The sequence below is a fragment of the Saprolegnia parasitica genome (genome assembly GCF_000151545.1).
Source record: "Saprolegnia parasitica CBS 223.65 unplaced genomic scaffold supercont2.63, whole genome shotgun sequence".
In the NCBI taxonomy this organism is placed as follows: Eukaryota; Oomycota; class Saprolegniomycetes; order Saprolegniales; family Saprolegniaceae; genus Saprolegnia; species Saprolegnia parasitica.
In genome coordinates, this window is record NW_012156457.1 from 66,035 (window position 1) to 93,505 (window position 27,471).

Sequence of the window (27,471 nt, forward strand, 5' to 3'; positions counted from 1 at the left end):
CTCGAGCGTTGGTAGGACCACGAGTGGACCCGAGATATCGCTCGGATCCCCGTGCCCGCAGTAAACGTGAAGCGACTGGAGCTGCGCCGCGTTGAGGCGAGCGAGAAGCTGCGCGTAAGCGGGCAAGGCGTCAGCGCACCCCGCCAAGTGCAAGCTGGTGAGGCGTCTAAAGGACGGCGCGACGGCCATGAGCGGGTCGAGGAGCCCGGGCACGTGGAATCGGAATGCCAAGCCGGTGAGCGTCGTCGTCTTGCGCAGCACCGTCGCCAGCTCGTCGCTTCCGGTGGAGCCAAAGTACGTCAGGTCCAGGACCTCGGCGTAGCCCGACTCGAGCCATCGGCGGACGGCCGCCAACGCCGTGGCGTCGCCGTCTTTGCACACTGCCTCTAGGGAGTAGTGGTCGGCCGTGAGGACGGGCTCGCCGGCGGCCCGGTCGTCGTCGGCAGGTGCTGTCGGAGCGTGGGTCGAGGGGACCGGGTCGGAGCCCTGGACTGTCTTGGTCGGGCTATTGCTGCTGCTCATGCTGGACGGAAACTGACCGCAAAAGATCCGTTCTCTCTCAGACTCAAACTCAAACTCAGTTTCGGAACAATGGGGACATATTTTCTCAATTTCGACGAACACACACAATATTGCGGCCTTTCTTCCATGAAAACCACGCGAATCCATTAGGGGTATATTTAAACACAAACATGGACAGCCTGTGCACGTTCAATACCAAGCCGAATGGAACGACACTTCGTAGTCGCGATGGGACGGCGTATCTCAAAAATTGGCAAAAACTCAAAAATAGAAAAAAGGCGGGAAAAACAAACCGATCGAGAACGGGACGCCCAAAGCGCAATCAATCGGCGCGCTCCACGAGCTCTTGGCCGACCCTGCGCGGATCATGCAGCGTGACGGTCGGCAGTGCCATGCTCAGCAGGATCCGGAGGAAGCCGTGAGCAAGCTGTGGCCGGTGCTGGAGCTCAGCGTCGGCACGTCCGCGACAGGCGAGCTTGCACTCGCCGCGATGCCACTCTTTCCCGCGGTTGCCCTTCGCAACGTCGACCTGACACGAAACGAACTGGGTTACGACCTCTTCCAGTGGCTGTACCTCATGCGTCACAAGATCACAGACTCTCGCTTTGAAGGCAGCCACGACATCCCGCGCATCGGCTCCGTCTCGACGCAATGCACCAACCTTCAGAGCGTCGACGTATGCAATGGCGCGATCCTCGAGGCGTCATCACGACACCTGCGCACCGCGTCCCCAGCCTCACAGTCAAAAGCACCATTGCCACGGCAGAGGTGCTCCCGGTTGTCGCGCGCTGGCTCACGTCGGGCTACGCCTGTCAGATGCAAAACGTGCAAAATGCATTCGCGGAGCACGAGACGGACCTGGCCATGGACCATCGCGTGGCCGCACGCAAGGCTCTCCATCGTAGCCAGTTCGTCGAGCGAGGTGCTGTCAAGCAGCACGATCGAGATGCCACGGCACGACGCGAGTGCTTGACCGAGGACGAGGATATGGGTCTTGTTTGGCAGTAGGAACGGATCGATGTAGATGTCACACCAACGCGGCTCGTCGTATGCGCAATGGCCGATGCAAGAGCACACAAATGGTCTTGAAAAGCATAGCCGACAAACGAGATCTTGCGGATACCACGTGTGATCCACTCGCGTAACGCCGTGATCTGGGACGCAGCCAGTGTGAAGTACTCCCACGCAAGGACGCAGGAGTGGAAATGCTTTCCACGCAGCCTCGGAAAACGGCGTTCCATGAAACCCCTCGTGCCGAAGCGTCGAGGCCAGCGTCGACATGACGACTTATGACGACAAGCCGAAATGCCCTAGGGTTAGGTCTTCCAGCGCCGGGAACGTCGGCAGCACGGCGAGGATCAATCAATCAGTCAAACGTGTTTGCGTTGAAATCAAACTAGCAAAAACTAACTCAAAGACTTGGCATACGTAGTGTCTTGGTCGTTGGGAGTGATGGCAGTATCATCGTGATCAAAGCCCTCGACGCGGAGCGATAGAAGTGGTACAGCGTGGAAGCGCGTCAGAAGCTCCGAGACGGCAAGCGAGGCCGACGCCTGATGATGCGAGATGCGCAAGCTTGTGAGGCGCGTGAACGCTGGCGCGACTCCAACGAGCAGCGCAACGAGCCCGGAAAACTCGAACGAGACATCGAGGCTGGAGAGCACGGAGAGCTCCATCACCACTGGCGCCATCGCCAGCGAAGCACACGAAAACTCCAAGTGCTGTGCGTGGCCAGACCCGAGCCAACGCATCAAGCATGTTGCAGTCTCTGCGTCTCTTGTTGCGTCCTCCATGGCGAGGGTGAGGGACGAGACACGGTGCGCGGGCGTCGTGACCGCGTCCAGGACCGACACCTTCGATCCCACGTTGACGCTGGTGAGACGGGTACAGCGGCGCAAGAGGCTGTCCATCGACGGGCGGGTGGCGTCGTAGTAGCTGTTGTGCAAGTACGTGACGGCGGCAAAGACCGACATCGCATCCACTGCAAGCGCAGCGCCCGCAAACGTGAGCTCGTTCAACTGCAAGACAGGCCACAAGAGCTCCGCGAACTCCTTCGTTCGCTTGAAACGTCGGAGCCCAAAACGTTTGGGCCGCACGACCGCCACGGGGTCACGCAGGAGCTCCTGGAGCGCCGCCAGCGTCGGGGTACGCGCATCGGCCGGCAGCGCAGCGAGGAAGGCGTTGACGTCCTTGGCTGCAGGGATGCACTGGACGATGGCGGTGACCGCGATGTCCAAGTTGAGGACAGTCAGCAAGGCCACAGTTGGGCGTCTGGCTGGGCGTTCGGTACCGCTCATCTTCGTATCTGGCCGAAGCTCCGACTCGTTCTTCTTCATACCACTCTCAACGCTGAAACTCAGTCGGGTCGTATGCTTCTCAAAACACGCGCATCGATCTGCAACATAGGCGAGTCCATCGTCGCCCGAGTCCATGCTCCATGAGCCCCTTCAATTCAGCAACATTTGCACAGACAAGTGTTCCATGTCGTCGTTTGATTTCTAGAAAAATGAAAAAACGACTTGAACCCGTTGAGGATTTAGGCGTAGGGGTAGGGTCCCCAAGATCGTTGTTTGGGCGTCTTGATCACGTACTCGACGGTGCTCTCGTCTCTGCCGCATCGCCGTTGACACGGTACCAAGACGACCCATCGGCGTGCAAAATAGCCCGTCAACGACCAGGTGAAGGCCTTTCCGCCGGCTCGAGAAAGGACGTCGCGCGAAACGTGACGCGCCGAAGCGAGGCTGTGACGCGCCGCACCGTTCATGCAGAAAGCGGCAAAGGATGAGATCTTGGAGCGCCGGCCACGTTGGAAGCAGCTTACTAGTGACGTGTCCATACAGACGCCCAGGACATAGCGAGCCAAGGCGTGGGCTGCGGCACGAGCGTCATCCACGCAGGCATATCGTTCACTGGCAGCGCGAGATGCTGACGTGGCAGCGTAGCCGCTCAAAAGCAGCGCGAGTGTCTGGCCGAATCTTCTCAACTGCATCCTTGTCGCACGCCAATCGCAACACTGAAACTCAATCGGGTCATCCATTTCTCAACACGCACACTGCCACCACCACCAACAACAGCACTGCTGCAACAAACGTCCAAAGTCAAAAGGCAACAACCGTTTTGTTTTCAAGATGCAATTCATGTATTTTGAGAGAGAGCGATAGGCAACCACGCAGACCTAGCCAAAGACGTCGCGCTGGCCTTCTTCTTCGGCGTCGCCGGCGGCTTCGTCGACCGACTCCATCGCGCTGAAGTTGTAAAAGTGCGTCTTGCGGTGGACTTCGTGGTAAAACTCTTTCGGGTTGCCGACCTTGACGTCGTACTTCATGCTCGGCGTGTGCTTGACGCCCATAAAGTTGTAGTTCCACACTTCTTCGTCCGGCACCATGTAAAAGCCCACAAAGCGGTCCGAGAGCAGCATCTGCACCTTCTCGTAGTGCGTCGGCAGATACCCCGGCGGGCTCGGCCCCGTGTCCTTGTTTGCGCGGCCCCACTCGTAGCCCGCGGGCGTCAGCTTGTACGCGGTGAGCGACGCCGAGCCCGGCGTGAAGCTGCACGTGATCGCAATCGTCTTCTCGCCGTCCCACGACGCGTTCTCGGCCATAAACTTGGCGTGGAACGACACGTCTTGGGGCGCCAGCGCCGGCGTCTCGTTCGGCTGCGTGTGGATCCAGCCGAGCGCCTCGAGGTTCTCGAGGTACTCGTGGCTCGGCGCAGCCATCGGGATCGTGACGCTCTGGTGGGTCCCGAGCTGCGGCGGCACGACAATGCACCGAATCTCCTTCACGTGCGGGTTGTCGGGCGGCGAGACACCGTAGATGAGGCCGCCGATCTGCGTCCGGAGGTCCGCGACCGTGATGAACTTGTTGAGAATGTTCTTGGGCAAGACGTACGTAAAACCCGACTCGCGAATGTCGTCCGAGTTGACGTAAATGTGGTTGGTCCGCAAGTGCAAGTTGGTGGCCGAGATCGCACGCACGCGCCAGTCCGTCTTGCTCGCAAACGAGTGCTGCTCGTACTGCGACGTGGTCGTGACCACCATGCCGTCACCGTGCACGTTGACCGTCTTGGTCGTCACCGCCGTGAGCTGCGACTGCTCGCGCGCCTGCGCCTCGACCTCGGCGACCATTTGGCGCTGCTGCGACGGCGCCGAGATCTCCATACCGAGGATGATGTCGCGGATCTCGCTCTGCGTGAGCGACGCGACGTTCACGTTGTTCTTCTTGCCATAGTCGTTGAGGATGAGGTCCTTGAGCTGCACTTCGAGCTTGAGCCAGTCCTCGTCCGTGAGGCTCGGCCAAATGTGGTGGTCCTGCGTGATCGTGGTCGCGGTCGGCCGCAAAATGATCTTGGTGCGGTCCTGGCTCACATGGAGCGCGCGGAGGATCAAAATCAGGCGCGAGAACGCCGTGTACGACGTGATCGTGTTGAGCCAGTCGTCGTAAATGTTGAAGAGGACCATTTGTGGCTCGATCGCGCGCAGAATCAGGTCGCCAAACTTCTCGACCTTGAGGCACGCCTGGAACGGCAGCTGCAGCTCCGAGCCCTTGATGACAATGTTGGGAAAGTCGAGCAAGTGCACTTCGAGCGGGTCGAGCATGCCCTTGCGCGTGACAATGATCTGCTTGGGCTGCTCTTCGACGGGCAGCGACCGAATGAGCGCGGCCACTTCTTCGGCCGTCTTCCACTTGGCGAGCTGCCCGAGACGCTTCTGGCCGGCCCACACCGACGTGTGGATGATCTTGAGGAAGAGCTGGCCCGTGCGCGGGTTGAAGATGAAGATCGCGCCGTTGATGGGCTTGGTCGTCAAGTTGCCTTCAAACGTCTTGTGGATCGTGACGCGGTACACGTTCGTGTCGTCGACAAACCAAATGATCTGGTTCGAGAAGAGCTCGCCATAGTTTTGGCTGCTCAGATACGGCTCGGTCGGCTCGCTCGAGTAGAGCTGGAGCCCCTTGCGGATGCGCTCGCGCAGCACGTACATGGCCGGGTTGGCCTTCATGATCTTGGCCATCGCTTGCTGCATGAGCGGCTTGCAGCCCGTAAACCAGTTGCCGTAGCCACTGTAGAGGTTGTACGCGAGGTCCACCGCGAGGAGCACACCGGTCGGCGACGGGTAGATCGTCATGTTGTCCGACGTGTAGTCGAGGAACTTGGCGCGCGCGTAGCGCTCAATGTCGTGCGAGTCAAAGTCGCCCCAGCGCAGCTGCACGTCGATCCAGTACTTGGTCGACGTCGTGCCGTCGGCCGAGTCCTTGACGTCGTGCAAGAGCGTCGGCTTGCCCATCTGCCACTTGTACGACGCAAAGAGCAGAATGTCGGCGCACGACGAGTTCATCTTGTACGACTTGCGCGGGTGGATCGTCTCCTTCTGGACGTTCTCGATCGCGAGCGCGTCGAGCTCTTGGTCAAAGACCTGGCAGAGATCCATGACGAGCGACTCGTGGATCTTTTGCCACAAATGGGCGCGGAAGATCTGGATGAGCGAGATCTTGAGCGTCGGGATCTTGCCGTGCATGAAGATACCCGTCAGATCGAGCTGGACCTGGAAACCCACGTACACGTTGGCGCGGTTGATCGTCGGCGACCACCACAGCGTGAACCGACGGTTGGGAATCTGGTTGAGACCCGACCGCTGCGCGTTCGTGAGCTTCTTGTACTTCATCGACTCTTCAAAGCCCGAGGCCTTCTCCCAGAAGAGGCCCTCCCACGTCGGAAAGTACGTGCCCTTGAAGAGCGTGTGCTCGAGGATACCTTCGACGCCGCCGAGCGCCTGGATCATGTCCGTGCGGTAGTTGTTGAGGTTCCAGAGCTTGCCGTCGTGGCGCGTGTGCGTCCACCAAAACGGGTTCTGCCGCAGCACTTGGTACTTCTTGAAGTCGGTGCGCACGCGCCAGCCCTTGTCGTACGCGAGCGTGTGCCGGTCCTTCTGGAAGAGCGTGTTGATGCGCGGGATACCGCGGTCCCACGAGTCCTCGAGGTCCTCGAGCGTCAGCCGGCGGTTCTGCGCCGTCGCCTCTTGCCGCTTGAGCGCGTACTCGGCCCAGACACGCTGCGAGTCGATAAACTCCGACTCCCACGGCTGCAGGTACCGGAAGAGGTTCGGGATGAGCTGGTCTTCTTCGTGCGACATGCCCGACCGAAAGTGCGTGATACCGCCTTCCGTCTGCTTCATGTAGCGCATGTCGCTCTGCGGAATGAGCACGTGGCCCATCGAGAGCATGCCGAGACCGCCGAGCTCCTTCGGCGTGTAAAACACGACGGGCGGGAAGCGCGACGGCATCTTCGAGTTGAGGCCGATCTTGATGCGCGTCTGCATCTTGTTCTCGCACTTGACGAGGAGGTCGAGCAGCTCCTGCGTCTGCACGACAGCTTCGCGGAAGTACGTCATGAGCCCAATGAGCGCGGCGTTCCACTTGTTGGCGACCTTGGTAAACGTCGTCGAGCCCGAGCTCATGAGGATCTGCCGCACGCGGTTCTCGAACGCCTTGATCGCGGCCTCGTCGACGCGCAAGTACGCCTGCGCGGTCCGCTCCTTTGTCACGTCGTTCTGGAGGTTCCACACGCCGTCCTTGTGCGCAAACTCGTCTTCGATTGCGCGCGACCGCGGCAGAATGCGCACGTCAAAGCCGCACATGTTGAAGAGCAAGTTCGGGTTGTCCTTCGAGTAGACCGACACAAAGCTGTGGTCCCACTCGAGCGTCGTGAGCGACCGCGGGAGGCGGTTCTTCATGTCCCAAAAGGTCGCGCGGCCGAGGTTCACGTCGTGCTTCATGAGGCGCATGCGCGCGTCGCGCGGCCAGCACTTTTTGTTGTTGTAGCCGACAATGTTCTCGTTGTTTGGGTCCGGGTGCTCGGTCAAATAGCGCTGGATGAGATCGCGCGAGTCGTCCGCGTCAAACTTGTAGACGACGTAGATCTTGTCAATGTACCGCGTGTACATGCGGATCGGATGCGACGTCTCGGTCGCCGTGTCCTTGAACGCGAGGTACTCGTTCGGGAACTGCGGCGGGCCCGCAATCTCGGACGCGCGCGTGAGGCCGAGCATGAGCAGGTCGAGGACGAGACCATAGTACTGGAACACAAACGACGCAAACTGGAGGCCGCGGATGAGCCCGTACGAGTTCGTGTGCATCATGTCCTTGTACGCAATGACAACGTTGTTCTTGGCGGTGATGTAGTCGGCAATGTTGTGGTCGAGCACGAGGCGCAAGAGACGGTTGAGCAGCGTCAGGTCCATCTTCTCATAGACCTTCTCGAGCTTGGACTCCATGACGACGACGCACTCGCCATTGTCCGTGCGCCAAATGTTGTCCAAGTTGTTGATGCCCTGGCACCACTTGTACACGAGCAGCGGCGGCGGCTCCGAGTCGCCCGGCTTGATCCACGACGGAAACAAGTGGCGCTTGTCGGCTTCGTACCACAGATACTGGTCCAGGTACGCGTCCGTGATCTTCTCGAGCGGCTCGATCTCGTACACCGGTAGCAAGTGCGAGTAGAGGTCCATAAACTCCATGCCCATCTCCTTGAACGCGCGCTGCGTGAGCAAGTGGCGCTTGATGCGGCTCAGCGCCTCGTGCGGGTTGTCGTACGCTTGCTCGATCAACCCGAGCTCCTCGCGCGCGTTCTGGTTGAGCCGGTTGTTGGCCGAGTAGTTCTCCTTGAGCCGCTCGAGCGCCAAAATGAGCAGCTTTGTGTCGTGCTTGTACGAGAGCGGCGGGAACGGAATCGACGCAAACTTGCGCGACTCGAGCCAGTGCACCGTCGTCGTGTACACGGCGACAGCCTCCTCGGCCGAGACGTACGGGCCGTCCTTGAGGTAGTTGTGCTGGCGCTCCTGCTCGGCCTTGAGCCAGAGGCGCGTGAGGCGCCCGAGGTTCTTCTTGCACACCGTCTTGTCGACCGTCGCACCGCGCTTGATGCGCTCGCGGTTGTAGTGCGCGACGTTGGTCCACCAATCCGCCTTGCTCTTGACGTAGCGCAGAATCATGTTTTCGATCGGCGCCGGCAAGCCCGGGACCTTCCACGGGATGTTGGCCTTCCAGCAGCGCCACGCTTCCGAGAGGTGCTGCAAGATCGTGCGCGACTTGTTGGCTTTCACGCCCTCCGGCATCATGTCCAGAATGTCGTGCATGACGGCGGCGCGGAGCTCCAGATCAAAGTGCGACTCGACGCGCTGCTTGGTGACCGTCTTGGCAATGCCCTTCGAGTGGCGGCCTTCAAACTGACGCGCGAGGAGGTTCCCAAGCCAGCGCTCGAGGAGCGGCACGATACCGCGCAGAAAGAAGAGCCAGACGCGCCACGCCGGCGCCCAAAAGCCGCAGCCCGGCCCTTTCCCGACCGGGCCCGTGTTGAACCGGTAGTAGATCAAGTGCTTGAGGTCCTTGCACATACGCACTTGGCGCATCAAGCGGTACTTGTAGCGGTACATGCCCGTGAGCTGCCCGACGTGCGCAAACGAGTACTGGAGACCATCGGCGAGCTGGAACGCGTCGACGTTGCCGAGGCGGTACTGCACGTGCGCGTCGACCAGGAGCTTCATGAGGCGCAGAATCTCCCGCGTGAGGTGGAACGCGTTGCCAAAGCGCGACTTCTTGCGCTCCTTCGTCGTGAGCGTCTTGATCGGCTTGAGGTTGAAGTTGTAGTCAAGATGCAAGTAGTTGAGGTTCTTGCGATGGATGAGCAAGTTGAGCATGTTGTAGCCTTGGCGACACACTTGGAGGCCGGCCTCGACCCAGTCGAGCTCCGTCGACTGGAAAAACTTGGTCGACTTGAGCGACTTGAAGAGGTACTTCTTGTTGAGCGCCTTGGGCGGCCGCGCGTGCAAGTGGTTGAGCACCCAGCACTTGAGCAGCTTCTGGTAACTCACTCGGACCTTGACGGGCTGGCCCGCCGGGCAGTGCTCCTGGAACCACTTGTTGACGAGCGGCACGTCCAGCGCGCGCCGCGTCTTGCCCATGCGCAAGTTGAACGGCCGCGGCGCCCAGTAGAGCGCGATACCGCTCGCCGTGTTCTCCGTGTAGAGCTCCTCTTCCGACAGAATCGGCGCAAAGCCCATCGGCATCTGAAACTCGTCCTCGTCCTCGTCGTCCTCGTCCGAAGCCGTCTTGGCCGTCGTCTTGCCGATGCGGAACTGCGAGATCGGGTTGATGATCGGGTCAAAGTAGAACGCCGGCAAGTCCGGGTCCTCGGCCTTGATGTAGCAGAGCGCGGGCGCGTGGTACGGCTGGATGTGCACAGCGCGCGGGCGACTGTTGTACAAGTACGGGAACGCGACGCGGTACTCGGTGCGGATCTGGTGCCGGATGATGATCTTGTTGATGTCGTTGAACTCGTTCCAGTCCTCGTCGTCTTGGTCCAGGTCGCGGTAGAGCGGCTCAAACTTGGGCCCACCGGGAATCGCGACGTTGAGCGCCTTGGCCGTGAAGAACGACGCCTTGTCAAAGAGGTACTGGTAGTTCGGGTCGATGAGGTCCGACATGAGCTGGCTTGCCAAGCGGTGCAAGTTGGACATGATCGGGACCGGCAGCTTCCACTTGCGGTAGCTCGGGCCGTTGATGTACTTGGAGTCGACGAGCGGCTTGGCGTCGTAGAGCCACTCGATCACGGCTGCATCGTCGTCCTCGCCCAGTTCCATCTGGATCGCCTCCGACGGCTCGACGTCGAGGATGTTGTCGCCATAGTCGAGCGGCGGCTCTTCGTCGTCGAACGGCGGGAAGCGCATGCGCTTGAAGTGGCGACGATCGCGCTTCTCACGACGCATCATGACCCACATCGTGCCCCACTGCGCAATGTACACGGGCTCAATGACCCACGGGATGTCGTTCACAAACGTAATCGCGCCCGTCACGTGGTAGAGCACCTTGACCTCGCGCACTTGCTCCCACGGCATCGGCATGTTCTCGAGGAGCTTGAGGACCGCATGCGGAACGTACTTGAGCGCGCCAAGGTACACGCGCTTGTCGTGGCGGAACTTCTTGCTGCTCATGTCACCGTGGTCCTTGATGATCTTGCGCACGTGCTCGGCGGGCATGTCGTCCTTGGTGCTCTCGACAAAGCCAAACTTGCGCTTCTCGCCGTAGCGCTTGCCCTGGCGCTTGGCCCAGCGGTTGCTGCGCTCCTCGACCTCGCGGAAGAAGCTGTCCGTGGCCGCGTCGTCGTACAGCGCCTCGCCGGCCGTGTACTCGTACTCGACGTCGGCTTGCTGCGCTGGCGGTGGCGGCGGGACGAAGCCATGGCCCGGCGGCGGCGGCGGGACGTGGCCAAGTCCAGGCGGTGGCGGCGGCGCCAGGCCCGGCGGCGGTGGTGGCGGTGGGATGGCCATCTACTCGAGCTTCGTGTGCGTCCGTCCGCTTGCCGCAGCCACAGAACAAAAAGTAGAATAACGAGATGGGCGTCCGGATACAATGCCGGCCAACGATTGGCCAAAAGTCAAATCTTTTTCCGGCCGAATATCCCGGAGAAAACCCGGACTTTGGTCCCATTCGAACGGCCCACCGTACTGCAGACACTGGATGCGTGGCGTTAGCACTGTCGCGCCGTGCACTTGCTGAGCTTACTCTCGACTACAGTTGTGGTCCATAGCACTCGCTCCGATATGAAATCGACTTCATACAGCGCTCTTGGTAGCAATAGACAGCGAAAACACTGTATTGTCGAAATTGGTTAGCAGCAACTGCATTCCACAAACAGTGTTTTTGCTTGGTATACTGTTTTGCAAAACAAAACACAGTGTATCGTAGCAGTAACCAGTGTTTCACATCGACTTCGCCCCACAATGCGTCTTCCTGCAGCTCGATCGTTGCCGCTAGTGGTGTCTACATTAGCATATAAGTTTGTACTGTGTATCCCATGGCACCATCTCTTGGCTGGTCTACCGAACCAGCGGCTTCTGAGCGATCTCGCTGTCCATGGTGCCAGACTTTATCCAGTGTTTGAACCACGATCTGAAATCCACTGGCCACATGGAACGGCCGCGTGTGCAATATTTAGCGGTCGCGTTTCAGCCACTTTTTCGTGCCACCGAGCTGCCACCGATGTCGTTCGCGTCCCGCGTCCTTCCGTTCCTGCAGTCCGAGCACCAGCGCCACGCCGCCGCCATCCGCGCCTCCATGGAGGCCATGCGCCGCTATGCGCCGCTCACGCCGGCCCAGATCCAGCGCCTCGAGGCCGCCGGCAACCGCGGCGGTACTCGACGACTGCGCCATCTCTCCTCATCGTCGCTGACGTAGCCGAGTCGTGGGCGACCGTGCACACGAGCAGCCCATCCCTCGCGCATCTCGACCGCATCCGCAACTGCTCGTTCCGCGGCCACGTCTACTTTGGTCTCTCGCTGTCCTGCAAGAGCTGGCCATCTGACATGTGGCTTAGAAACGTTTGCCAAGAACACGGTGGTTGAAGGCGTGCCCTTTCCGAGCGGCCTCTACAACAGCACGCTCAGCGACGCGTTCATTGCCGCCGACGCGCTCGTCCACGACACGTTCCTTCTCCACGGTACATCCATGCGCTTGGAGGCGAAAAAGCCCGCAACATATAAAGCTAGGCACGTACGTTGCATCGGGTGCGAGCGTCGTCGGGTGCGGTACGATCACCGTCTCGGCGGCGCCGATCTACGGCAACAACAACCCGCTCAAGGTTGGCGTCGAGATTGGCGGCCGCGAGATCCACGCCTTCGCCGACCTTCCGTTTGACCGTGCGTGGTTTTGTCGCACGATTCCATCTTTCTAACCGCATGCGTCGTGGTCTAGTCGCGGTTACGGTTGGCCAGAACCGGTCGGATAGCACCGAGCTCGCCGCGTACGCTGCCAACGTGGCGACCTACACGGCAGCGATCACCTGCGCCGTCAACGTCATTGGCGCCGACGCCCAAGTGCTGCGCTGCGCCAAGCTCCACGACGTCTTTGCCGGCGACTTTGCCGTTTTGCAAGATTCGATCGTGCTCAACTCGACCGTGCTGTCGTCCAACGCGGAGCGCAGTCGCATCACGGGCTTCTCGCACGTGACCGACTCGATCCTGCAGTGGCACGCCGTCGTCGAAGGCGGCAGCAGCGTTGAGCGCGCCTTCCTCTGCGAGTACTCGCACGTCGAGCGCCATGGCATCGTCATGGACTCGCTCCTCGGTGCGTTGATTTGTCTCTGGATTCAACACACGGGATGCATGCAGGCCCCAACACGTCAATCGCCGAAGGCGAGGTGACGTCCAGCTTCCTCGGGCCCTTTGTGGGCTTTCACCATCAAGCCATGATCATTGCGTCCTTCTGGCCCGAAGGCAAGGGCAACATTGGGTCAAATCCACGCAGTACAAAAGATGACAGCGCCTCATGCGTCTGCGTAGGTATGGCGCCAACGTCGGCAGCAACCATACGCTCAAGGCGCCGGACCAAGAGCTCTGGCCGGGCGAAGGCGTCTTTTACGGCCTCAGCGTCTCGGTCAAGTTCCCGAGTAACTTTACGCACGCGCCGTACTCGGTGCTCGCGACGGGTGTCAACACGCTACCGCAGCGGCTCGAGATGCCATTTGCGCTCGTCAACCTGCCAGGCCACAACATTCCGGCCTTGTCGCCGGCGGTCAACGAGATCTTTCCCGGGTACGTCCTCGTTCGTGCTTGGTCTCGCACTGTTGACGCTGTTCTTGCATGTTGCGATTTTTCGATCGATATATATATATTGATATATTGATACTAAGGTGAGAGTTGTGTAGGTGGGTCCTGGGCAGCAGCATCTTCACGGTACTCCGCAACATGGACAAGTTTGAGAAGCGCAACCGCGCAACACGCACGATCATCGAGCACGAAATCTTCCGCCCCGAGATTGTTCGCATGATGCAAGGTGCGTCCTCGCACCTCTCTTTGTAGTATCCCTTCCATGGCAACTAGTGGCGCTTGAGCGCTTGGCGTCGCCCAAGGACACGTCGCTCACGCTCGGAACGCAAAAGATCTACACCGACAAGCAGGTACCTGGCTGCTGACACACTGGATGCCAACGCGGCTGTCCAGGTGCCTGGCCTTGGCAAGAACTACATGACGGAAGCCTCGCGCGTCGCGGGCATTCGAGCGTACACGTTTTTCATTCGCTTTTACGCACTCAACGGCTTTTACACGGCCTTGCGCACCGGCACGCAGCCCCTCGAGTCGCTCTTGGCAGCCTCGCCAAGCTCGGCACGGTAGCCACCTTTCAAACTGCATCGAAAGTGATGAAGTACTATATCCATGTAGGTGGGCGCATGAGCGCAGCATTCTGTTGGCGGCGACGCCGGACGCAAGCGGCGCCGACCTCCTCCGGGAGCTCGTGGCGGCGTACAAGAGCGTGGCCAAAGACGCTGAAGTCGGCAAGGCCCGGGACGACAAGCGTGGGCAGCAGATCATCCCCGACTACAACCATGTGCACAAGAAGGCGTCCGAAGAACGCATCGTCTTGGACGCGCAGCGGTACAATATCGACTCTCTTGTCCTAAACAGACTGCTTCTTACACGGTGTCCTAGCCGCGCGGCCGAGATGGAAGCTGCGGTCGCCACGTACCTTCCGCGCCTCTGAGCCCATGCATCGTCGCGGGTGACTCCTGAGCACTTTAGGCAATCACCAATACATACTAGTATGGCCTTTCTGAACTCTACGACCAGCTTGCACCCCCATGTGACGTGGGGATGGCTCGCAGTCGACAAGGAGGATCGGGCATAAGCAACACCAACAAGACGAGATAGGCGCAACTGGACGGTTGGCATTTCGTCCGGCGACGGCTTTCGTAACACCCTCCGTGCTACCCGCCACACCGTCTTGTGTCCTCCTGTACCCAGCTTGGTACCTCCAGCTTGGCAGAGACAACAGGCATGGCACTCTACCCAGTGGAAGTGGAAGCAATGGTAGCCACCTTCGATCGGTGGCATAAATTAAGTATCGCTCTCACAAGTGCTAGAACGAAATGAAGCGGTAAAAGGCCGACATGTCCCGCGGCAGGCCGTGACGACAAACGGGGCACTCGTCGTGGGTCTCGAGCCACGGAAGGATGCAGGCGTGGTGAAAAACGTGATGGCACGGAAGCTCGACAATGTCGCCGTGACTGTTGGCAAACTGTTCAATGCACACGGTGCACTCGTCGTTCCAGCAGCTGCCCGCGTCCACGTCGTACCAGGGCCGCGGCACGAGTGAGCTGCGGTAGGCAGGGCACGTTGGCCGCACGTCGACGCTGGTCGGTCCGTCGCCGAGCAGTTCCAGCGACGCCCGCAGTAAGCTCGGGCTCGCGCAGTCGACACATGCGCGGCCAAGGTTGGACGTCGTGTTGATCAAATAGACAGTACGCGAGCACTTGGAACACACGAGGTCGCCGCAGACGCGGCAGTGGTGGCGGCGGCGGTAAAACTTGAAGCCTTTGCCGCAGCATTGGCAGTTGGACCGCGCTTGGTCGTGGACCCATTGGTCGCGCGGGCAGGCGCTGCGAACGGGCGGGGCCGTGAGCGTACTCTCCATGCTCTCGGCGCTTGCTGGATTTCTCTCAAATGATGCACGCAGATTGCCCTTTCCGAAGGCAGAACACCGGATACGTGGTCATCCGGATAAAGAGCCAATCCGCGCGCGCCAAAAAATCGAGGCCGCAACTTCAACCAATCACACGGCGCGAATCCAATCTTTTTTCCGACCGCCGAATGCTTGTGGGATGCACCAGGACGCTGACGCTGAGAAGCCACGATCACAGGCGCACCAAAGCAAGTGCAAGCAATAGACAGAGCAACCCACGCGCAGTACGATGCCGTCCAAGGGACTTTTGCTCATCCGTACAACCACGCGTGGTAAAAACCTATCATACCGTGCATCCAATCGCGCGGCCAACTGCCTGGCCTCAGAGTCGCGCGGTGTCGATACCGGAGTGGCGTCACGCACGCTGCAAGGCCCATCCCCGATGGAATCTGACCCGTACCAACGCCAGCAATGCCATGCCGAACCACAGAATATGATATGTTGTCAGATCGTGATTCGTACCGGAAAGGTCGTTTACTAACTATTTTTGTTTTACGCACCGTAAAGAAGGACGTCAATGGTTACGCATCATATAGGACTCTGTCGAGCTCTGGAATACGCTGCGCGCAGGACGCTCTCAGAGCAATTAGAGTTGGCGACGAAATGCGATCAGAAGACAATGAGATCGGATTGGCGTTCAGAGCCTCTGCTTTCGTGCTCTGATTTCAGTTTAACAAATGACCAGTCTTCGTCAAGAGAGTTCGTACGCGTGGCACTGAAACTGGCATTAACGTTACGGGTTGGTGTTCAGGAGGACAGCAGAAGAGATAAGGTCTGCACGAGGATGAGAGGGTGCGTCGGAACCTTGCACCTGAGATCTGAAGCGCGCACGGCTTTGGCTCGTGGATGATGACGCGAACGAGGTTGACGCATCACTTTTCAAGCCGACTTGACGGTGTGAGATCTACGCCAATTATTGCACCTTGGCGCCAATGGACCCACAACCACACCCCCAATTACCAGGTACTCGGCTGCCGACTAGACAAGACGGTTGGTTCCTGATCACAAAGATCGTGACAGACGCTTGCAAAGCACAGCTAGCATGCAGTGTTGAGCATCGTCGATCAAGACAATTGCGTACTCGTACGCAGTCTCGTTATACAAGTTTGGACCAAGACGATGCTCAAATTTTGTCCAGTTCTACAATCCCATATAGTGGATTCGTGCAAGTGTCCATGGTGCGATCTCGGTCACGCACCTACCCCTAGGTACAATCATCTGTGTCTCGGGCGCCTCCCGCCATACACAAGCGGGCCGAGTCCAACTTCTACAGCGCGCGTGAGCCAGGTGGCGATACAAGACGGTGGCGGCAGAGAGATGCCCGCAGGCTGGCACAGATCACATTCTACTTACGACGGCAAGAGCATGAAGAGCAGCGCGTGTGGCGGTGGCATCCAAGTACGCAGCGCGTGCTCGAAAGCACTCTGGGTCCACGACCAAGCGCGGCCGCACTGCAACAGCTGCAACACCAAGTTTACGTTTCTGCGGCGGCGCCACCACTGCCGCGTCTGCGGCGAAGTCGTGTGTTCCAAGTGCTCGCGCACCGTGTACCTTGTCAACACGAGCTCCAACGTCGGCTTGGCGTGCATCGAATGCGCCATCCCGCTGGCCTCGCCGCGCGCCACCAACGACTTCGACGAGCCGCACAGCTGGGGCACGCGCCCGACCTGCCCGACGTTCTTGAGCACGCTCGAGCGTCAGTCGCTGGGGCAGCTGCCGCCCGAAACGCCCGAGTGCGCGCTCTGCATTCGAGAGCTGCAAGGTCCTCGGCGGGTGCTGCAACTCCCGTGTCACCATGCCTTCCACGACGCCTGCCTCTTGCCGTGGCTCAAGACCCACGACGCGTGCCCAAGCTGCAGCTGCCAGCTCCCGCGCGATACGACGGCAACCGCCGCAAGCCTCTTTACGTAGTCTTAGTCTCTATAACTTATAAGGATGTAGCAAGTGCATGCGTCGTTTTCGTTCGAACGACACTGAATCCATGTCGTGAAGCTGCTTGAACCAGAGGCCCCTGGTTCAAGCAGGTACCCCTGGCTTGAACCGAGGAAGTACAGAGTGAATTACTTGAATAAAATTAAAGCCGTCATCTCAGGCCTTGATGCTGTCCGTGAGTTATGAATGGAGCAGCTCGGCGTCTTCGACTGGGCCGTCGACGAATGGGCCGGATCCTCGAGCCGTGGTTGCAGTCGGGCCACGCGACGCACCTGCGGTACCAAAGCAACGCGCGTTGCCTCAGCGACAACTCGACACGTGGCATCGCGCTCTCTCTCGCACCTGGCCGTTATTGCTGACGACGACGAAGACCTCGATCCGCTGGTCGACGCCAGCGCTTTGACAACCTCGCACCCTTAAACATTCGCGTCGGGTTTGCCGGTCCGTTGGGTAAAGTGTACTCGATCGCGCTAGCCCCGACGTGCTTTTGTCCCTCACTATCTCGTGCAACGACGACATCGACGTCCTCCTCGAAATGCTGCAGCGCTTCTCGGCCCTCCAAGAGCTCAAGCTTCTCGGGACCGCGTTCGATGCAGTCGCACTACCGCTGACGACCACGGCGCGTCCGTTGGCACTGACGTCGCTCACGCTCCACGGCGTCGAGCTCTCGGCCAGCGCTTACCTTGCGCTTGATGCACTTCTTGCCAACGCGCCTCAGCTCCAGACACCGTCCTTTGGGGCCACCTGCTGTATAAACGATGATTCGTGCGATTCTATCGCATCTTCATGCGCCGACTCGATCCGCAACGGCGTGCGTGAGATCGATTTCGTCGACTGCAAGTTGACAGACGGCTTGGGGACGCAGCTGGCCTACTACGCCCTCAGCAGCGTGACGAGCCCGTTGGGCGTCAAGATCAGCTGGATCAACAACAAGTTCAGCGACGACGACGACGTGGCGCTTCTGGACGCACTCTACACGTGCACGCGCATTGTCCTCTTCCTGAATTGGTATTGGCTCGTGCAACAAACGATGGTTGATATTGTCCAATATCATTTGATGATTCTTGTGCAGACGGACCATGCTGCATCGACCATGTCAAAACCAACACGAATAGGTAGTCAAATGGATGCGAAAATTGAGATTATTTGGAAGGGTTGAGTTTCTTTGAGTTGAGCTTGAGTTTCAGAAAAACAGATTCGCCTTGCAGTTCGCCTTGCAGTTGCAGTCTTGCGTCGTCGAAGCATGAGCAACGCCAAGCGCCACGCCAAGGCGCCGACGCCCGTCGAGGCGCTCGACCACGTACAAGAGGCGATCGTCAAGTGCTTGGAGACGCCCGACGACGTCGTCGCCTTCCTCGACGCGCTCTCGCCGCACGCCCTCTGCGAGCGGCTTGCCGCCTTCTTGCCACTGCTTTGCGAACCGGGCGACGACATGTGGGACGCTGACGACGAGGCGGCGGCCCTCGTCCGGCTCTGGCCGAGCTTTGCTGGTCTGGACCACGTGCTCATTGGCATCCTCAAGTGGCTCAAGACACCCCAGGAGGTGCTTGCCTTCCTTGAAGGCATCGATACGCCGACGCTCGGCAAGCCGCTCGTCGCGCTCTTGCGGATGCTGCGCGCTCCGCTGAACGTCGTGAAAGATGTTGACGAGGAAGATTCGGCCCTGGACGAAGATTCGGCCCTGGACAAGCTGTGGCCTCTGTTGAAGCTGGACTGGGTCTGTGATGCGTCCACCGGCCTCGTCGTCGAAGCGCTGCCAGCCTTCCACGCCATCGAGATTGGCAATCCGTATTTTTGGACGTTCACGCCACCTGGCCATGCGCCGTGGGACATTGAATTTGGCGCGTTCGAGTGGCTTGTCGATGCGTACGGACGCAAGATGACGCACCTCAAGATCGACGCTTCTTTTACGAAGTAGACGAGGATGGCGACGTCATGTGCTCGGTATTGCGGCGGTGCACCAGTCTCAGCGTCGTTTCCGTCCACAACACTGATTTCGACTTGTCCGTCGTCGCGGCGGTGACGACCCCCGCGCACACCGTCTCGTCGCTGAGCATATCGTCGTACCGTACCGGACCGCGGACAAGTGGGCTGCGGTCCTCGAGCCGTGGCTGCAGTCGGGCCACGCCACGGACCTGCGGTATCAGACGAACACGCGTTTTGACGACCGTCATAGCCATAGCTCGAGCGTGGGCATCGCGCGTATCCTTGCTGCCGCGAGCTCTCTCACGCACCTGGTCCTGATTGCTACACACAATGAACTCAATCCGCTCGTCGACGCCAGTGACTTGCATTTCGACAACCTCGAGACCTTGGGCATTAATGTCAAGTCTGGCGGACGCTTCATCCACAGCGTCCTCGATCGCGTCAACTCGCCCATGCTGACGTCGCTCACCATCGCGTGCGAGGACGATGACCTTAGCTTCCTCCTGGACATGCTACCGCGCTTCTCGGTTCTCCGAGAGCTCAAGCTTCTCGAAGGCTTTTTTGACGAGGTTGCGCGGCCGCTAGCGGCCATGGCGCGTCCGTTGGCACTGGCGTCGCTGACGCTCCACGACGTTTGGATCTCAGCCAGCGCGTTCCTCGCGCTGGACGCGCTTCTTGCCAACGCGCCTCGCCTCGAGACGCTGTCGTTTGGGAGCAGCTACGGTCGGAACGATGCTCTCGATGCTTCGGGCAAATCTGTCAAATGGATGTTGCCGGGCTGGATCCGCAACGGCGTGCGTGAGATCCATCTCGTCGACTGCGAGTTCCCCAAGGGCTTCGGATCGCAGCTGGCCCGCGCCCTCGGCGGCATGACGAGCCCATGGGGCGTCAAGATCGCCTTGGTCGGCAGCACGCTCAGCGACGACGACTACGCGGCGCTTCTCGACGTGCACGGGTGTCAACCTCTTCTTGGATCCGCACTGGCCGCAGATGGCGATCGAGGCGGCCAAGCGCAACCTTGCTCTCGACGACGTCGATTTCAATCTGGCGTACGATTTTGACGAGATCCAGCCGTTCGAGAGCGAAGTTGACCTAGATAGTAACTACGATCCGCTGCCCAAAGGCTGCTGTAACGCCGTCCGCGTCATGCGTCGTCCGTAGTGCTCATGGCGTGTCTCTTTTGGTTCGTTTCCCAAACAATAATTGATATTTTCCTATGGCACTTGATGTTTCTTGTGCAGACATCGTCTTTTGACGCATGCGCACCGTCCATCCAACGCCCTTTTGCATCGCTCACCAAACAATTCCCGTTCGACCTGCCGTTCGACGCTCGTTTACGTTATTTGGTCTTTTGGTTGGTCTCGGGGTGGAGCACTTGATACAAAAGCAGCGACGTCGCCGCGGCAAACGAGAGACCTCCGAGATACCCCAAGAGCTCCAGTCCGTTCCAGTGGGTTTCGCTCGCGTGAAAAAAGCTGCTCAGTTCGTAGCCAATGGCCGGAACGAACGACGACGCCTTCCAGCGCATCGACCGTGGCGACGTCGGGCGCGGAATGATGTTGCGGTCGTAAATGCACTCGTAGCCGCGGTAGTTGCTCAAGATCTTGGACGGCTTGGTCAGCTCGTGCGGGCCTGGCGTCGGCAAGAGCTTGTCATAGAATCGCTGGACGATCGCGGCCGTCGCGGCGGTAGAGTACTCGTCGTTGAGGGCCAAACACACCTCTTTGCCGCGCCCTTGTAGCACGCGCGAGAACACGGCGTTCATGTCGGCGTGGGCTTTGGCGCCGTCCGCGAGCCGCACGAGAAGCCAAGTGTCGGTCGACTCGGAGGTTGGGTTGAGCGTATACGGCACGCCGAGCGCCTTGGAGCCTTCTTCAATCATGTAGATTGCATGCAGCAGCGGGAAGTTGAGGTCGGACGGCGACCGCACTTGGTTGGTTCCCGTCGCATCGAGCGCCGCTTTGAACGCGGGCTTGGTGTGAATGGCCTCTTGGGCGAGGCGAGAGTACACGAACGGCGCGTGCTTCATAAAGTTGTACACGTGCTGGCCGCCGTAGACTGCGTCGGTGAGCTGCAGCGTGTTGCGAACGCTTGCGAGCCATGCGTTGGCGCCCTAGCCCAAATGTCATGCAGGGCAATATGTAGGGAAGATGGAAGCGTACGTCGGCGGGACGTGGCGAATGTGGTTGACTTCGGTGAGCATGCGGATACCGCCACCGTGGCACGTGAAGAGGTGCGACGGCTGGACGTCCTTGACAAATATGTAGTCGTCGTTCATGTGGATGAAGATGTCGGTGAGGCCCGGGATCTTGTGCAGATACTGCTCGATCACGTTCGTGTCAAAGTTGGGCAGCGTGACGACGTCCGATGGCAGCAAGTCGTCCTGGTCGATGACGGTAATGCGCGGATTGGTCGTGTCGAGCCAGTCGGGAATCTGCCCGGGCGACACAATGTAGATCGGGCCCTAGCATCCGGTGAGCACGGCCAAGTCACGACGCGAGAAACCTCGAGCCATGGCGCAAACTTGAGCAGCGACCGCAGCGAGTACTTGAGCTCGCCAATCTCCTTGTCGCGCGAGCTACCGCCCTCCGAGAGCCCGGCCTGCACGCGCCGCTTGTTGTAGCACGGCTCGTTGCCGTTGACCCACGTGTAGACGATCGCGCTGTGGCGGAGCTGCTCGAGGTTCTCGACGGGGCAGCCCTCCGAGGAGAGCTCGGACCAGGCACCGACGACCTCGGACGTCGGCGCCTCCAGCAGCGACAGCGCCGCCACGAGCATGAAGACGACGAGGATGTACGAGAGCGCGGTCGTGTAGCGCATGCTTCGTCGGCTTGGCAAATGGAAAATCTGGCGCTGCAAAAGTTAAAATAAAATAAAATAACACCTGTTCGAGGATCGAACATCGCTTGCACGGAAGGATGGAAGGACTTCCGACGGTCCGCCCGCCATCGGTTGGCCTGCGGCGGTACTAGCACTACCGGCGCATGGACGCAGTCATCCACGAGGCCATAGAGAGAGTCGCGGCGGTAGCTGCCAAGCGGTGGGCCCGGGCGAATCCGAGCTGGACAATGCCAGGTCATCGCCTGCCACCATCGCCACTCGCGACCTCGGCGTGCCACCATCGCCACTCGCGACGTCGGCCTCGCCACGCATGGATGCATGCACTCAAGTTGATGGTCGTCTTTTCGCATTTATCGACGACGCATTTAGCATTTATCGACGACGAAAGCTAAGGAAAATGGACCTCTCTAGACGCGGTCGTACGCGGGCGTCGACGACTTGAGCTTCTTGCTCTCAAAGAGCGCAGCGTAGACGACGTAGACGAGGACGAGGCCAAAGCCAAAGCCACAGCCCTTGAGAACAGCGTTAAGAAAGACGACCCAGCGCACTTCGCGGCGCACGACGACCTTGAACCTCGTGCTTTGGTCGACCGCCTCGGCCATTGGTGGCAGAATCGTCGGGTCGTAGTGGCATGTCTTGGTGTACACGGAGAGGTGCTTGTTGGGCTCCTTGGCCTCAAACGGGCTCGGCTCGGGCAGAAACGTGTTAAAGAACCAGCGCGCGTTCTCCGCCACGGCCATGTCGCTGTACTCGTCGTTGAGCGCGAGGATCTTGGCGTCGTACGTGCCGGCAATGACCTCGTCGAAGATGCTCTTGACCTTGGGGATGTTGCCATTCTCGAGCATGATGAGCTGGTACCCCGTCATCTCTTCCTGCGGCGGGATTTCAATCGGGATGCCGAGCTCCATCGCGCCTTGGGCCTGCATGTAGTAGTGATGCAAGAGCGGGATGTTCATGTCGGGCTTGCTCCGGAACTTGCTCTTGAGCGTCATGTACATGGGTCGGTCAAAGATCTGGTGGATGCGCTCGAACGCGCGCCGGCTGTAGATGAACGGCGCGTGCTTGATGAAGTACCGATCTTCTTGGCCCCAGCGGAGGTCCATCTCTTGCTGTGTGTTGAGCACCGACGCGACCCAGATGCCCTTCTTCTCGGTCGGCGGCTCGTGCGCAATGAGGCCGGGTTCGTGCAAGAGGCTGATGCCACCGTCGCACGTGAAGAACTCGTGCGGCGCGATGTGCTTGGTGAAGATGTAGTCGTCGTTGATCTGCATGTAAATGTCCGAGAGGCCCGGAATACGGTAGAGGAACTGCTCGATGACGTGCGTGTTGAAGGACGGCAGGAACGGCTTGGCGTACGACGGGAACAAGTCGTCTTGGTTCACGACCTTGATGCGCGGGTGGTCGAGGTTGATCCAGCTCGGAATGTGCCCCGGCGAGACAATGTAGATGTTGCCTTCGTGCCATGGCATGAACTTGATGAGCGACCGGATCGAGAACTTGAGCTCGCCGATCTCGCGGTCGCGCGACCCGCCGATCGCATTGTCGCCGCCATGCTTCTTGCGGATGTCGCGGTAGCACGGCTGGCTGCCGTTGACCCACGTGTACACGATCGACATGCGCTTGAGCGCGTCAAAGTTCTGGATCTGGCACTTGTCCGGGTACAAGTCGCGCGAGTCGGCCGAGATCGACTGCGCCGCAATGTCCTTGTACAAGGTTTCGCTCGCCGTCGCCTCGAGGCAGAGCCCGAGCACATACACGGCGAGCATGCCCACGACGCAGTAGCCGAGCACGGTGTTGCGCTGCCAGAGGACGCGCGCCCGCGCGGCCATCGGCGTCTGCATGCTGCTTCTTGGCCGCCAAACCCCAAGTCTGGGATCTCGCTACGTTCGGAATTATATTATTCGATGCTTTTTGGCCAATCATCGGCGTCGACGCCACCACGCTGTTGATTTGGAAAACGTATGGGTAGCCAATTCGCCGCCGTCGTCGACCGCTTGAAACACGCAACTTGAGGCGCCCTTTCCTCAGTTCCGCCAAGCACGCCCGCGTCGTACAAGTCGACAATCCTCGCACAAGATGGTGCCTCGAGTGTGACACCGTTGTAAACGTGCATTGAAACGATGCAGGCCGCCTTCCAAGCCATGACAATGGGCGAAACGCAAAATGGCGTGCGAATAGCGCTACGTCCTCGGGTACTGTTTCGTACAGCGCTGAAACATCGAAAATGGAACGCAAAATGTACGAAAGATTGGTTCGAGATTATTCCTCAAATTGATATACATGTTTACTCGAGGCGCGTGACCATCTTCCGCTTCCGGCGCCAGCGCCAGCGCATGGACGAGAGGTGCACGTCGCTCTCGCCGTCCTCGTCGTCGCCTTCGTTGAAGCACACGTTGTCGAGGAGGCTGTACAGCGTCGGGCCATACCGCTCGACCATCCAACTCACAAAGAGCGATCCGAACTTGCCGTTGCGGTCCATCGTGGGCACTTGTTCGAGGATGTAGGCGGCGAAGCAAATGAGGTAAAAGTACCGCTCGAGGTAGTTGACTACAAATGAAAAAGATGATGCGACCGTAACGCCATTTGAGGCGCGTCGTACCGGCACGGTGCATGTAGAAGCTCTGCTTCTCGGCCGTGATGCCGCGCTCCTTGGTCAAGTCGCGGCACTGCGCAATGCACTCGCGGAGGTTCTGGAGGTGTTCGCACTGGTCGATCGCATAGTCGGCCAGCGCTTTGCTAATACATCGTCGATTTCAATCTTTCAAGTCGAGACAGGTACCTCTCGGCGCCGTTCTCGAGCACGTCGACGAGCGACTGGATCACAAAGTAGTCGCCGCTCTTGGCGTAGCTGTGGTACGCCTTCTCGGCCGCGGCCGCCATGTACACGGACTTTGGCGTCGTGAGCGCGACCTTGAGCATGTACACGCAGACCATCGCGGACGTCGTGCGACCGCGCCCCATCTGGCAGTTGCACACGACCGCCGTCTCGTCGACGCCGAGGGCGGCTTCGGCCGCAAACGTCGGCACGACAAGGCGCACGATGTCGTCCAAGTCCTTCTCTTCTGGCGCCGTCTCGTCCGACACCTACCCCAATCAGGTGGATAAGCTGCCATCCTCCCAATCCCAATAAAAAAGCGTACGGGAATGCGGGCGTAGCGCACGGGCAGCGTCTTGGCAATCTTGGCGTAGACGTCTGCGAGCGTCTTGACGTCGGCCTGCGGACGGATGTAGACCATTTGCTCTTCGTCCGGAATGCCCACTTCTTGGGCCCTACAAGAACATATATAGATATATGTGGGAAAGGATATCGAGCGGTACCAGTAGAGGAAGAGGCCGTTCTTCTGCGTTGCTTCGGCGATCGTATTGTCGCGGAACTTGGCTTCGATGGCTGCGAGCTCCGTCGCTTCAATGCCCGGCAGCTCGACGTTTTCGCCGAATTTCGGCGGGTACCGAATCGCGTACGGCTTGCCGGCGACGTACAAGACGACCTCTTCGCGCATGTTCATCCAAATGATCTGCTTGAAGCCGATCGTCTGGTGCAAGTGCGCCGCGACCTGCTGCAACCCCGCTTCAAAGCACTAGTTCATACAGCGTTTTGAGTAGTCCGGAGAGGCTAAGGACAGTACCTGGGCCGTGCCAAAGACGCACGACGTGCCAACGCGACGGTAGTTGATGACAGCCGTCCCGAGGCTCGGCGGCAAGCGCACGATGCCGGGGAAGTGGTCGTACTTGACAACCGCGTTCTTCATGACCGAGTCGTAGTCGTACTTGGCGCCCCCCATGTCGTCGAGGAGGCGGAAGAGGTTCGAGTGGTGGTGCATCCACGACGTGAACGATTTGGTTGTCGCTTCTTGGTCGAGCACGAAGGACCCATACGCGATGAGGAGGAAGTAGCGCTCGAGGAACGAGCACGCTTGCTTGAGGTAGAAGGCGCGGCGCACGGGGATCGGGTCCGTGAGCGATTTCTATCGAAATATCAAGATATCAAGATATCGATTCAAAACGCGTGCAAATTGTACTTGGTTGCAGTCCGTGATGGCCGACCGAATGTTGTAGATGAACGCACAGTTGTCAATGACCGCGTCGGCAAAGGGCTTGGCCGTCGTCGCGTGCGGAATGCGCTTGACGAGTTCGCGGATGACCTACGCCAAGACGTATCAATCTCGCTACCGTTGAAAGTACCTTGTACTCTTCTTCGGGCGGCACGTTGCCGTGGTGCTCGGACGCGGCAATAACCTCGTCTGGGCAGTGCTTGTTGATGGCCAAGGCAGCCACAACCATCGCTACACATATGCACGTCACGCACTCCATTAAGCGACGACGAGCAATCGCATACCCGTCGTCGTGCGCCAGCGACCGAGCTAGTCACGTCACCGATGCTGAGACTCGGCGATTCGAGAAAATGGCTACCTGGCAGTTGAAGACAAGGGCCGTGTCGGCGCTGCGGTGGTCGAGCAGCCCCGTGAGGAGCTCAAAATGTTCGTTCTCGGGGGCGTTGTCGCGCGAGATGGGCACGCGGAGGTACTTGACGGTCTCGATGCCCGCTGGCTTGTCCAAGAGGCCGTCAAACACGTTGGCGAGCGTTGCAACCTAGTGCCATCGGTCTTATCCCAGACACCTTGGTATGGGCGTCGTACGTCGGTCGGGAGCGTCCCGATGCGCGACACCATCTCGTACTGCAGCGACGCCGGCTCGGTCCAATACTCGAACGTGCCATTCGGCTCCTTCTCGAGCTGCTCTTGGAGGCTGCGCTTGAGAGACTTTTCAAGCACTTGGACTGTGTGGCCCGTGAGCGACCCCGCGAGGTCCTGCTCGTTCGAGTTGACGTTGCGTCGCGCCGTGTACGACTCGCCACTGACAAAGAGCACCGCTTCCTACGGCCACATCCATCAACCTCTGGCTATAGTAGCGAGCGTATCGCACCTCGCGCAGGTTGACCCAGATCACGTGCTTGTAGCCATCGGTTGCGATCGTCTCCAGGATGTGGTGGATACCAGCCTATGCACGCTTGCGTCAGCATCGACTCAATCTCGCAGTCGGTTGTACGAGCGAGGGCTGGGCGCCGCCGTAAATGGGCAGCCCGGGCAGCCGGCGAAAGTTGGGTGCAATGTCCTTGTGCGCCGAGACGAGCGTGATCTGGTCCGGCATGCGGTCGCTCTTGAGGATGTACTTGCCGAGGACCTTGGTGCCTTGCGCCTGGAACCGGTTGGAGCGTACGATGCTGCCGCGCTCGATGCGGCCGCGGATGTGCGCTTGGATTTTCGTGGCCGCGATCGCCCAGTGCGACTGCGACTTGAAGCGTGTGAGCTCGAGCTTGGACGACTCGACTTGCTCGTGCATGTACTCGAGCTCGGCCTGGATCGGTGCGAGGAGCTCGCGGAGCGCGCGCTTCGGATCGCGTGCGGCCGCGACCTCGGGCGCCCGCGCAATGATCGTCTCCAGGAGCGCCTTGTCCATCGGCGTCATGTTGGTCAGCGTTTCGTCCTCCGCCATCGGTTCGATGCGATTCCCAGATGTGGCCGTTTCGTCGTGGCCCGCGAGCTTGAAGAGATCGCGCAGCTTCCACACGCGCATGGGGATGGGAGGCGGGCGATTGGCAAATGGCGCGGGCGTCGCAGGCCACGGGGCTGTCTTTGCGCCGACGCACCACTTCTCGCATATGTCTCACTACGGTAGCCCGCGACCGACGCCAAAGACGCGCAACGGCCCAGCACCGACCTGTAGAGGCCCTTGCTTCAACGCA

The 27,471-nt window shown here is 59.6% G+C and overlaps 11 protein-coding genes across 11 annotated transcripts; 5 read left to right on the forward strand and 6 right to left on the reverse strand.

The window, feature by feature from the left end:
• Window positions 1-799: 799 nt before the first annotated feature.
• SPRG_11087 (hypothetical protein) lies at window positions 800-1,571 on the forward strand. Its single transcript, XM_012350232.1, has 2 exons — window positions 800-1,198; window positions 1,291-1,571. Exons 1-2 carry the CDS (start codon window positions 890-892, stop codon window positions 1,528-1,530), a joined length of 549 nt encoding a protein of 182 aa, XP_012205622.1. The 5' UTR covers window positions 800-889; the 3' UTR covers window positions 1,531-1,571.
• Window positions 1,572-1,928: 357 nt separating this feature from the next.
• On the reverse strand, window positions 1,929-2,819 carry SPRG_11088 (hypothetical protein; the record flags this gene model as incomplete). The annotated part of the gene is made up of 1 exon (XM_012350233.1): window positions 1,929-2,819. One exon carries the CDS (start codon window positions 2,817-2,819, stop codon window positions 1,929-1,931), a length of 891 nt encoding a protein of 296 aa, XP_012205623.1.
• An 830-nt stretch (window positions 2,820-3,649) lies between these two features.
• Window positions 3,650-10,896, reverse strand: SPRG_11089 (pre-mRNA-processing-splicing factor 8). The gene has a single exon (XM_012350234.1). It carries the CDS (start codon window positions 10,841-10,843, stop codon window positions 3,698-3,700), a length of 7,146 nt encoding a protein of 2,381 aa, XP_012205624.1. The 5' UTR covers window positions 10,844-10,896; the 3' UTR covers window positions 3,650-3,697.
• Window positions 10,897-11,517: 621 nt separating this feature from the next.
• SPRG_11090 (hypothetical protein) lies at window positions 11,518-14,051 on the forward strand (the record flags this gene model as incomplete). The annotated part of the gene is made up of 12 exons (XM_012350235.1): window positions 11,518-11,703; window positions 11,751-11,843; window positions 11,890-12,012; window positions 12,062-12,211; window positions 12,267-12,638; window positions 12,683-12,803; window positions 12,854-13,105; window positions 13,219-13,346; window positions 13,394-13,470; window positions 13,514-13,680; window positions 13,733-13,945; window positions 14,000-14,051. The coding sequence occupies exons 1-12, from the start codon at window positions 11,556-11,558 to the stop codon at window positions 14,049-14,051; spliced, it is 1,896 nt and encodes a 631-aa protein (XP_012205625.1). The 5' UTR covers window positions 11,518-11,555.
• A 363-nt stretch (window positions 14,052-14,414) lies between these two features.
• SPRG_11091 (hypothetical protein) lies at window positions 14,415-14,981 on the reverse strand (the record flags this gene model as incomplete). Its single annotated transcript, XM_012350236.1, has 1 exon — window positions 14,415-14,981. The coding sequence occupies one exon, from the start codon at window positions 14,979-14,981 to the stop codon at window positions 14,427-14,429; it is 555 nt and encodes a 184-aa protein (XP_012205626.1). The 3' UTR covers window positions 14,415-14,426.
• A 1,413-nt stretch (window positions 14,982-16,394) lies between these two features.
• On the forward strand, window positions 16,395-16,940 carry SPRG_11092 (hypothetical protein; the record flags this gene model as incomplete). Its single annotated transcript, XM_012350237.1, has 1 exon — window positions 16,395-16,940. The coding sequence occupies one exon, from the start codon at window positions 16,395-16,397 to the stop codon at window positions 16,938-16,940; it is 546 nt and encodes a 181-aa protein (XP_012205627.1).
• Window positions 16,941-17,185: 245 nt separating this feature from the next.
• Window positions 17,186-18,879, forward strand: SPRG_11093 (hypothetical protein; the record flags this gene model as incomplete). The annotated part of the gene is made up of 3 exons (XM_012350238.1): window positions 17,186-17,238; window positions 17,436-17,969; window positions 18,204-18,879. 3 exons carry the CDS (start codon window positions 17,186-17,188, stop codon window positions 18,877-18,879), a joined length of 1,263 nt encoding a protein of 420 aa, XP_012205628.1.
• A 460-nt stretch (window positions 18,880-19,339) lies between these two features.
• Window positions 19,340-20,048, forward strand: SPRG_11094 (hypothetical protein; the record flags this gene model as incomplete). The annotated part of the gene is made up of 2 exons (XM_012350239.1): window positions 19,340-19,834; window positions 19,878-20,048. The coding sequence occupies 2 exons, from the start codon at window positions 19,340-19,342 to the stop codon at window positions 20,046-20,048; spliced, it is 666 nt and encodes a 221-aa protein (XP_012205629.1).
• A 178-nt stretch (window positions 20,049-20,226) lies between these two features.
• SPRG_11095 (hypothetical protein) lies at window positions 20,227-21,707 on the reverse strand (the record flags this gene model as incomplete). The annotated part of the gene is made up of 3 exons (XM_012350240.1): window positions 20,227-21,000; window positions 21,061-21,351; window positions 21,393-21,707. 3 exons carry the CDS (start codon window positions 21,705-21,707, stop codon window positions 20,227-20,229), a joined length of 1,380 nt encoding a protein of 459 aa, XP_012205630.1.
• A 339-nt stretch (window positions 21,708-22,046) lies between these two features.
• Window positions 22,047-23,609, reverse strand: SPRG_11096 (hypothetical protein). The gene has a single exon (XM_012350241.1). The coding sequence runs from the start codon at window positions 23,567-23,569 to the stop codon at window positions 22,136-22,138; it is 1,434 nt and encodes a 477-aa protein (XP_012205631.1). The 5' UTR covers window positions 23,570-23,609; the 3' UTR covers window positions 22,047-22,135.
• Window positions 23,610-23,967: 358 nt separating this feature from the next.
• On the reverse strand, window positions 23,968-27,383 carry SPRG_11097 (hypothetical protein). Its single transcript, XM_012350242.1, has 13 exons — window positions 26,775-27,383; window positions 26,652-26,726; window positions 26,366-26,602; window positions 26,139-26,318; window positions 26,065-26,089; window positions 25,911-26,011; window positions 25,748-25,870; window positions 25,355-25,693; window positions 25,047-25,306; window positions 24,869-24,998; window positions 24,508-24,812; window positions 24,328-24,464; window positions 23,968-24,275 (listed from the first exon to the last, which is right to left on the reverse strand). The coding sequence occupies exons 1-13, from the start codon at window positions 27,300-27,302 to the stop codon at window positions 24,013-24,015; spliced, it is 2,703 nt and encodes a 900-aa protein (XP_012205632.1). The 5' UTR covers window positions 27,303-27,383; the 3' UTR covers window positions 23,968-24,012.
• Between the last annotated feature and the right edge of the window lie 88 nt (window positions 27,384-27,471).